The 10,640-nt window shown below is 36.5% G+C and overlaps 1 protein-coding gene across 1 annotated transcript; it reads right to left on the bottom strand.

Moving 5' to 3' along the window:
* On the bottom strand, nucleotides 1-9,854 carry LOC140813489 (kinesin-like protein KIN-7D, mitochondrial). Its single transcript, XM_073171973.1, has 25 exons — nucleotides 9,148-9,854; nucleotides 8,908-9,005; nucleotides 8,489-8,578; nucleotides 8,172-8,224; nucleotides 7,614-7,679; nucleotides 7,425-7,478; nucleotides 7,189-7,248; nucleotides 6,794-6,872; nucleotides 6,505-6,572; nucleotides 6,331-6,387; nucleotides 6,141-6,245; nucleotides 5,779-5,883; nucleotides 5,396-5,503; nucleotides 5,177-5,308; nucleotides 4,850-5,032; nucleotides 4,273-4,500; nucleotides 3,822-3,962; nucleotides 3,541-3,660; nucleotides 3,396-3,446; nucleotides 3,190-3,237; nucleotides 2,928-3,074; nucleotides 1,100-1,840; nucleotides 614-743; nucleotides 405-505; nucleotides 1-198 (listed from the first exon to the last, which is right to left on the bottom strand). Exons 1-24 carry the CDS (start codon nucleotides 9,483-9,485, stop codon nucleotides 423-425), a joined length of 3,285 nt encoding a protein of 1,094 aa, XP_073028074.1. The 5' UTR covers nucleotides 9,486-9,854; the 3' UTR covers nucleotides 1-198; nucleotides 405-422.
* Between the last annotated feature and the right edge of the window lie 786 nt (nucleotides 9,855-10,640).

Here is a 10,640-nt window from a genome sequence, read left to right as displayed (position 1 = left end):
TTAAGCATATTTATATAGATACATCACAAAATGGAAGAAAATAGCAGGTAAATGGGAACACGTTCTCTTTCACAAACACCCTATGGGAATGATAAAAATGACACTTACATACATACAGTTTTAACTAATTAAAGAATGGCACCTGCCATTTGAAGAAAATAACGAGCAGGTAATTGACGGAGGTACGGTCTCAAATCCCTGCATAAACAGGTAGAAATGCAAGAAATATTCAGATCACATGAATTGAGACAGCTCCAAATATTTTGAAACCCAAAATTTCAAACTATTTTCAGGACTGAATAACAATCAAAATAATTTCGACAAGAGATTACAATTGTCTAGTGTGAGATAAAATTTGAAGAATGAAGCAGGAGCTATGGGATTCAGCTAGGAGATATCTTCACCTTCAGTTTGAAGGGGAGTCAAGTAAAAGCAAAAATCCTATCTGCGATCTTTGTTCGGCAAATTGGACATTCAGAACATGCAAGAGAACATGATTTACACACTGCAACAAATAAAACTTAGTCGGTACTGTTACAATGAATTGAAGAGTATTTTATTACATCAAATAAAAAAGGAAACGCATTAGGATCCAATAAGGTATGGAACGTACAGCAAAAATGACGACATGGAAGAAGCATTGCAGCTGTAGGTGATTCAAAACAGACTTTACACACATGAGAATTTGCATCTCCATTCCCAGTGTACCTATGTTCTTTGTCCTTCATCTCCTGCATTCGAGCCTGAAGGGTTTTGAGGAAAAGGATAAGAGCATGTAGTTTTTCTTGCCTAATGAATAGCTTGTTAGTAAATCAATTATTCGACTTTTTTTCAAACCTCTCTTTAACTGATAACTAAGAGTGTCAACGTTTACTGAGTCAAGCTGATAAAATTTCACCATCGGCGGCTTTTAAGTCGCTCATTATTTACCAGTATGACCCGACAAAAATAAATCAAGAAGATAGCTAAAAATAGCGAATGCTAGTTTCAGGCAACCTCAGGATAACGGGCAACAACATAATGTAGTAAAAACACAACACCAACAACAAAGATGTTAATGGAGAAGTCAAATGAATAGTTTAAAAAGTGAGCGAGTTACTTTTAGCCGGACAACAAGAGGTTCTTCTTTGGGAAAGTCAGAAGCAGGTGTTAAATTATCTTGAGCTTGCCGTTCCTTGAGAACTCGATCCTCACAGTCAACATCATCAACTTCTAGATCTTTTACTTGGTTTATATCCCCATTCAGCGTGTCATTAATCTTTGACACTTGAGTAATACTCCCCTCTTTCTTTAGCTGTGCAACCAGCACCCACATGTTTGCCAAATCATTTTCTAGAGCCACCTCCCTCTTCTTTGCCTCTTCAATCATTCTCCGGTATTCATCTTCCTTTACTTCCTTCTCACCCAAGGCAGCATCAAGAGTGGCTTCCCGCTGTTTCCTAGCTTGCAACTCCATTTTCAGATCATCAAGATCAAGATTCCACAAGTTAAAATCGTCATTAACCATACCAGGAACATCATTTGAGCGACTAGAAAATCGACCTCTCCGACCAGTTCTTTGGACGTCATTGTGCTTTCGGTTCCCACCATTAACAGCATGAATGTTGAAACTTCTAGGGCTCAAGTCCCTAGCGGCCTGTAATTCTTTTTCTAATTTGGAATTTTGTAATGACAACTTTGTAACCTCACCAGCTAAATTCTTTAGCTCAACCGCAGCCGCAGATGCTAGTTCCTTAGCATAAGAAGCTTCCTCGGATAATTTCTGATTTTGTGAAAGTAACCCACTATGCTCCTCTAGAATCTGAACACGTTCTAGCTTTAGTTTCTGATTCTCAACTTCCTGTCCAGCAGAAAAAAACTTGAATCCAAATTCCAAAAGCGAGAGGGAGCACTAGAATGTTGCTCATTACAAATAAATAATAATCAATGTTTTGACAAAAAACGAAGACATATATCAGAAGAAGATGATAGCACATAAACATCAACAGTTGAACAAAGCAACACTATATCATCAAAACCAAGTGTGAGAAATCTTCGCCTGTAATGCTTCAAACATCAATAAACATTCAATCTTAAACTCCAAAAGCGACAAGCGAGTGTAATTATAAAGCCAGAAGAAAAGGAAGAATCAAACAAGCCGAAAAAAAATGAGAGCTACATTATGATATCCCATCTAACGTGGAATAAATGGAAAGAAGGACCAGTTTATGAACGTTGGTTAAGGAATGCATGCACAACCAAATGTTTGAACTATTGAAACTAGTGGGTTAAAGACCTCAATTCAGGTTGCTATAGCTATGTCGCGCAGCAATTTAAGTGCCAAACTACCAGTATCCTGGTATGAAGGCTGACCGTTGGGAAACATTTGGCATTGAGCTGCAAAAGTATTCTAGGGAGGTCCAAAATACTTAAAATAGAGCTACAAAGCCATTATGGTGCAACGAGTGCTGGTTATAACCATGTCGGTTGTGGGGCTAGATTTGACTCGGTTAATAACCACATTCGTAGGACATTTTACCAACCGTGAACTAATTTTCCATAGCAATGAGAAATGTGAACCAATAGCGACTTGGGTTCATATATGTGGCTTTTGAGCTAATAAATTCAAAAGATAGTTTGTATCAAATACTCTTTCAGAGATTCTTGAGCATCTAATGTTCTCATAAAAGGAACAATTAATGTTGCAGATTTATAATGAAAACTATTTATAATAGATCTAGACGTTTATATCACAAAATTTAAAAGCAACTGCAAAACCCACATCACATGATCAAAAGTACACCACTCTCATTTGCCAAACAGGAAATTTTCAATAATAACTTAAGCCTTTCCCACATGATATCAAGCTTGCCATTACTGACATCCAAGATATAGAACACCACAATTATTGCACACACACACAAAAAAAAAATCAAGGAGCATTTTACCTTTGAATGAATTTCCATTCTCAATTCCTCAGCATATTCATCAGATACACCTGGATAAGAGGGGGGTGGAATCTTTTCCACTGAGACAGAAGCTAGTTGCTGCTCTAGGTTTTTAATTTTCTCTAGCAGTTCCTCATTTTCGGCACACTGGTAGTAAGAATAGAACCAACTTCATTGAAGGGTACAGAAAAAAGTGCTGGTATAACCATCACGGAATCAATCACAACTAAGTAAAAATAGTTCAAATTTTTTTATGTTTGACCTTGTTCTGCAGCTGCTCTTGAAGCACACGGTTGTCTGCGGATTTAATCTGGCATTTCAAGATTAATAGAGCTTAAGAATTAAGATAATTCGTTACTCTTCTACAGTAATAAAAGGAAACTGTAAGAGCAAATGCCAGATGATAGGCGACTACAAAATACATTGCAAAGACAAAATATGATGAAACAGTAAAAAAATAATGCAAACCTCTAGCTCAAAACCCTTTTCACTACACTGAGCCATCAACTTCATGACTGTCTGTTAAAGAAAAACAAGCAAATAAATACGCAATGATATCCAAAAATATAATCAGAGAGTTAAATGGTATGATTCTTTTAAAATGGATAATAACCTGCTGCATTTCAACCATCGATGCATTAGCAACAGAAGCCTCACCACTCTCAACTATACGCTGTTCCAAGACCCTCATCTGCTTTCTCTTTTCTTGGATTTCACACTCCAAGTTCTGAATCTGTCCATTAGAAGAAGAAAGTGAAAATTATGTATGCTCCACATCTCATTATCAATCATTATAAAAAAATCCCGCAGGGAATCAAAACAGTGAAACCTCCAAATTGAAGGTGGAATCTACTGAAACAATATTAATCATAATTTTAAAGAATGAGAGAATACCTGAGTTTTTGAACTTTCAGGATCATTAATGGACTGTTCCACCAGCCGCTTTAGGGAACTGGTGCTGAATGCAATTTCCCCAGCAAGCATCTTAACTTGCTCAACAATGAGGTCCATCTGATCTGACATTGTCACTCCATCCTACAAACAATAGGACAAAAACATCTGCTGCTGAGAAAGTATCAGATTATCAAGATTTCCTTAATAAACTGCAAAGTCTAACAATGAACTTTAGATGTGAGACAATCATCATTTAATGGTAAAATATAAAACCAGAATGTCAAAAAGTAATGTGCGACCAAAAGAACAGCTATCGAACAAGTATTGCATGTTATAAATTAAGAAACATAATTACCCGTAGCGACACCTCATAAATATATATTTAAACAAATTTAAGCTCGAGTTTCACGAGGCACACTTCCTAATGTAGAAGAAAAAAGTCGGAACATACTATGGGCAGTTTAGTCGCACAGGAAAAACCACTGATTAGTTCACCCGCCTGAGTTGTTTCAGTTATGGTGCTGCCAGCCTGTGATATATCATCGTTCCACTTGCTGGATGATCTTCTGTGTTTATTATCATAAGCATCTGATGTGATAGTTAAAGCAGAAGGTGATAATACACGATTCTGGCTCTGCCCTTCAAGTGTTAAAGACCCATCACGCAGAATATCCAACTTCTGCTAGATAACAACCAGAAAAAGATGTATGAACCATGAAACAGAAGCTAAATAGTTTTCTTTTATGTTAAGCAGGTGAAGCACTTGGATGCATTGAATGACAGGTTCAAGTCAGTAGTACTCACTGCTACACGTCAAGGATGAACTAGAGACTATTAACTCAGGATTATATTAGAATCACAAAGAAGATTATTTGAAACTGTAACATGGTAATCTGGCAAACAGGCCACTATTTATAAATGCTTCAATATGACAGTGGTTTGATGGAAAAATCGAATCAATAACATTACATAAACTGATAAACATGCCTAGAAAAATTCAAACGAGAAAAGCAGAGAAGGCAACGTACGTCATCTTCAGAAGCAGAATGACTCCTCTGGTGTGAGGGCATGTCATTCAAGTATACCGGTATACTATTTTTGGAGGAAACAAGTATTAATTTGGTTAGCCTTTGAATTCTGCTCATTAAAGCAGCTTTGGCATCTTCTTCCTCCTCCAATCTCGATTGCATTTTGACTTGCCCTGCTTCCAACTATAAAGAAAACAAAGATGGCGTAATAATGCAAGTTGTCCAAAAGGTCGCACTAAACGCATATTAAAAATAAGGCATTAAATTTGCAGGCTGCTCCTAAACCATTCAACTTCCTACCATTTTAAAAGGTAAGAGTCGTAATACCTGTTGTCTTAAGACAATAATTTCTTCATGGTCGACACCAACGAGCACTCCCCTCTTGAGTTGATCGAGTTCTTCTTTGAGACATGATATTTCTCGTTGATACTTCTTGATCAGTGATTTTTCATCAATTATCTAAACATAGAAACAAATATGATTTTACCGAACTTTATTTTTGTCTAAAATAGGACCAACTACTACGCAGACAAGTAATATACGCACCCTATTACGTGAGGCGTATATTTCTACACGTTTTGCCCTGCTGGCAAATTTTAATGTGTTGTGGGTTTCCTCCAAATTACTTGAAGCCGGAGTAATAGTACATATAAGCTGGAAAATACAAATAAGAATTAAGATCTCAACGAATAAATAAGTTAAGCTAAGTTTCCCACGAGCATATTCCCATTATAGAAATTTCAAAATAATCAATTGGTTGAGACAACTCATGTACATAAGAAACCATAAGGCGTAAGAAGAAAAGTGTCAAAAAAACATAGCTTAAAAGTAATGAGAACATGAACTAAATAAATGTCACGCGATTCAAACAAAATTAGAATCTGGTTTGGGAAAGAAGTAATACAAAGTCAATTGTTTCCTATGCTCACCGATACATGTCCATGACCACTTAGCGAAGATTGTAGAAGTCTTGTAAGCTTTGAATCCCGATAAGGAACGTGTGATGCCCTCCCTTCACTAAGTTTTCCAATTACCTACACATCAGATAAGGCATCAAAACATCAGAGCTTGAGATTGGGAAATTTAAATGTGCAAATATCGTAATTCAGAGGACAAAAATTTTGATGCAGAAACACATGGTTGATGAAAGATAGCTTGTTTGAGTCAGTTGTGTATCAACAAGTGTAGATGTGATAGAAAAGAGAAAAGTGGCACTGAATCAACCAAAATAGGTGTGTGGGGGGGGGGGGGGGGGGGGGGTAAGAGATTGTGGTCAAGTTCAGATACTCACGGTTCCAAGAGTCAAAAGACTTTTATTGATGTATGATCCTTCCTTTCTACGTAAGCCGGTTGTTTCAGTTTTTGAGCTTTCAGATCCGGCTAAATCGATTAGGTTCTAAACAAAATAGAACAAACTACTTATACATGAGAAATTTAAGAATCCTCCCGGGCAATATCCCAGACAATGAACATATACATACCAACTGAGAGAATATTACACCATCATACTCATCTCCATGTGCACCACTTTCAATCATCTGCAAGGAAGATAGGTGATTGAAAATTGAACGTCATTCATGAATGTAAATTGTCCCCTTACTGTTATGGGGATATTTGAGTTAAACCACTGATCTCAAAGAAATAAACACCCTTACCAATGTAAAAATTGTATGACTCCTGCTGCTGAACAGATTAAAATTATTTGATCCAACATGTCGATGCTCTGTAATTACATCCAATAAAGGTCGAATAACTTATTAACCATTCAAACAAGCCGAATGTGCTCTAAAGATGTAAAAGAGAGGCAAAAAGAAAATAAATAAGAACAATGAAAAGAAAAACCTACTTTTAATTTAAGCCTAAAACGACATTAGAGAAAACACTCTAATGGACTGTCCGTGAAAAAGAAATGATAAAAAAAAAAAAAAAAACTGTAATAATCACCTTCTCCTGCAGCAATGAATGAAAGAACATGTCCAGGGGACAAAACAACTTCTTCTTTTATACCCTCAACGTAAGTTCCCTGAGCAAATACAACATTATGATAAAAGTCCAAACAAAACTGAGAATTGAGAAAATGCAGATTAATGACCATTGGATATAGCTATCAGATAAGTGTGACTTTAAAAGAATCATCATGTACTCGAAGCTTCCAAAAATGAATTCGAGCAGACCAAGAAATTCAGACATAACAAAAAAAAGATAAGGAAAGAAATTCATGCATAAGGCAAATAATTCCAAAAGATCATTGGCATCATATCAAGGATTTATGAAAGTTACGCAGAGAGCACTCAAAATAACCATAACGGAAGAGGAGAGACGAGAGCTGTGAAAAGGACCTGTGAATCTTCTCTAACACGCAAATTCTGACCGGTTGGGTCCAACAAGTCATTAATAACCTAGCACCGGAAAAATGTGAGAAATTTATCGTTGGACATGAAGAAACCATATAAAATGTAATTAACCTAACTTAGAACTGATTATTGGATTGTACTCCTCAATGTTGAAATTGATGAGAATGACAAACTTGACTTCTAGTGTTACATTTACCAATGGTAACAATCATCGCACTAACCTCATTGTAGATTTCAAGATATGACACACGGAGTAAGAATTCACGGCCTGGAGTCTGAAGAAAAATCAATGTCAGCCATCAACTAATAAGGGAATTTCATTGTTGATCAAAAGAAGGGGCACATGTCGGTGGTATCTCAAATGAAATTAACAGAATAAAATGTCTAAATATGGTAGCAAGGAAACTTACATCTTGGATGATGCTGAATACATCCTTTATAGCCAATGGTATGATCCCAGGAGAATTTTGATCTCCCTGACAATAATATTTTTAAAAAATAATGAAATACATAGGATGCGTTCAGTCATTCTGTTTTCACAGGTTGAAAATTGTAAAATTTCATTAAGAGACCAGAAAAGCAAACAAAAGATGACAGATTAAAATATATAAATCGGTAATCATAACCAATGAAGTTTTGTCACTCATCGAATATCTCATGCTCCTTATTCTAGATGGTAAGACCTTTACACTCATCTGCCTATCCATTATAATGACTGGTTCAATGCAGTTTTAAATATATCACACGCCATTTGTACATCCAGTAAAATCTCAAAAGTCGAACATGAATGAGTGGACAAATGGTCAACACAACTAATCGCTATAGTATCACATTGAAATACAGATAAATAAGTGTGACCAGATCACCAGAAGTTCAGAACAATAAGTGACAGTTTGGAAATATTTCATTCAAATTATGAGTGGTGAATATAAAGTTTAGAACTCATTATATGGGAGGCTACAACTTACATGCATAGTATGTGTCTTTCCACTACTGGTAACACCATAAGCAAACACAGTTCCTGCATATTGACTCAACCAATATTAGATGGAAACAGAACTTGCTACTGCAAGCAGACATCATTTGACACAGAAGAGTACAATAAAGAAGATAATTTAACAATATAAATGTGAACTCTAGCTTATCGTTGATCAATCACCGTTATGGAGTTGTCATCAAAGAAAAAGTATTGACAAGCGCAAGCCTGTTAGTCAACTTAACAATTCATAGTTCAAATTTTAATCAGGCAATTTCAATTTGCAAAAGTAAATCAAGCTGAATGTACCATTCACGCCCTCCATCGCAGCCTTAACTACAGGTCGAGCAGCTATATCATACACATCTGGGGTTGCTGTATCAGGCCCGAAGACTTTATCTGTAACAAGAATGATAGAAAAACTTTAGGGGCTCATCTTCTCATTAGTTGGACAGCAAATATTCCATTCTGAAACTGGTAATTACTATTTAGGGTTAACAAATAGTGACAAAATCACACGCGCCGAGCCTTCAAAAAGAAATACTGTTCAAGGCTATTGATTTAGCATCATTTCAACTTGAGCATGCCTATGATGATACGCTATGTAATGAATGGTTTTGCAGCTCCTAAAAATTCAAATGCAATTTGAAACCATAATCAGACATCAGATTCTGAACAACGTTATCATAATAATTTAAAACGAAAGGAATAATAGCAAAGAAGTTTACCAAATCCATATGCAGTAATGGGATTATATTCATTCCTCACGATTTTGTCGCCATCTGCATACCAAGCGACCTCCTCACCTCTCTGATGTTCTCGTTCACTGCAACGGAAAAAGAAATTCAGATAAATCCAAGTCAATCTCATTTCCCACAAAGGAAAGCAGGCTCTCCATATTTATTGAAATTCAATGGAACATGCTAGAATTAAATTCAAGTTAGATCTATCATTTAATTCAAATTCACCTCATAGGCCGAAATCTTATCGTCACCAAAATGCTATCCCCCGATCTTGAAGCATTCTCCAGTGGCTCCCCAATCATCTGCTCTTCCATCGACGGATAGCTAACCGGCGTCCTACTTTGAGAATAATCTCTAGTGTTTTGGCTAGGCGTCGTGGATCTGGATCCATATCCACCACCTCCTCCTCCACCGTAAAACGACGTCGCGGAGGAGGAGCTCGATTTCGGTATAAAACGACCATTCAACATTGACGAAGATGAAGATGTAGAGGAGTAGGGGCTCGAATGTTTCCCATAATGGAAAGGCGAACTGCTCCTCCCTCTAGAAGTCGACGCCGCCATTCTTGAACGGATCAAAATCGAAAACCAATTCCCCAATCTACAACTCCAATACACACATCCTGATACAGAACCCTTCAAAAATCACATAACGCATACGCGCCAGTCAAGAACACTGCCCGCATTTCAAAATCTTTGATCCACTTCCAGCATAATCCACCGCACGAAAGAATCTCCACTGCGTCAGAGCGCGTAGTCACACATATTCATCCACATATGTGTACATTCTGTTGCGTGCGTGTGTTCTGTTGTGTGTGTATACACACACGCACGCACGCACGCGCGCGCGCGTCTGTGTGAAGAGTTGCAACTGGGGAGAGAAGCGATGAGAAAACCGGTGAGAAGTGAGAACGATGGGTTTTGAATTTAGATGCATTTCGAATTATTAAAAATAGTGGGGGATTTTGAATTGGCAAAATTATTTTAAATTAAGTTACTTTGCCAGAGAATTTTTGCTTCTGCCAGAGTGACGTACCACCATATATATATATATATATATATATATATATATATATATATATGAATATCCTCTTATTGATAGACGCAAAAGTGGATATAATTTATCGGCTACGTATCAAAATTTTTATATAAAATTAATATAATATGATTCAAGTCAGGAGATCACGGTGATGTCGAGCTTTATAAGACAATTTTAAACTAAAAGCATTTGAAAAGCGCAATCTCAAAGTTCTTTTTCTTTGGAAAAAATAAATAAATTGGGGAAAGTGTTAATATTTTTACTAGTGGTTTAGTTTGGTTTAGGTTTTGGATTTGATCCAGGAAATTTAAATTGTTTTTGTAGTGTCAAAGTGTGAGTTGTTGGATTGCTTGGTATAGGCATGAAATTGGCATAATCTTAGAAATGATTTGGGTAACGTGTTAGCCATGTCTAAAAACTTTAGAGCTGGTCTCATGTGAGACCGTCTCACGGATCATAATATGTGAGACCGATCAACCCCACTCATATTCACAATAAAAAGTAATACTTTTTCATGGGTAACCCAAATAAGATATCAGTCTCACAAATACGACATGTTATACTGTCTCAGACAAGTTTTTGCCAAAACTTTAATATATAAGTTTGATGGTTTATGATTCATTTGGTAGCGATATTCCAACTTTGAAATCTCTAAATCCAATTGAAACAAAAATCTTTCA

The sequence above is a fragment of the Primulina eburnea genome, chromosome 15, assembly GCF_022965805.1.
Source record: "Primulina eburnea isolate SZY01 chromosome 15, ASM2296580v1, whole genome shotgun sequence".
Classification (NCBI taxonomy): Eukaryota; Viridiplantae; Streptophyta; class Magnoliopsida; order Lamiales; family Gesneriaceae; genus Primulina; species Primulina eburnea.
This window is presented reverse-complemented; position numbering and strand designations above follow the sequence as displayed.

Excerpts from the sequence above, each read along its gene's own strand:
- LOC140813489 (XM_073171973.1), bottom strand. The coding sequence starts at position 9,485 with ATGGCGGCGTCGACTTCTAGAGGGAGGAGCAGTTCGCCTTTCCATTAT. Across the intron at positions 8,225-8,488 it reads TGCGATGGAGGGCGTGAATG|GAACTGTGTTTGCTTATGGT; the intron begins GTACATTCAGCT and ends GTCAATATGCAG. Across the intron at positions 4,501-4,849 it reads ATTCTGCTTCTGAAGATGAC|AAGTTGGATATTCTGCGTGA; the intron begins GTACGTTGCCTT and ends GTTATCTAGCAG.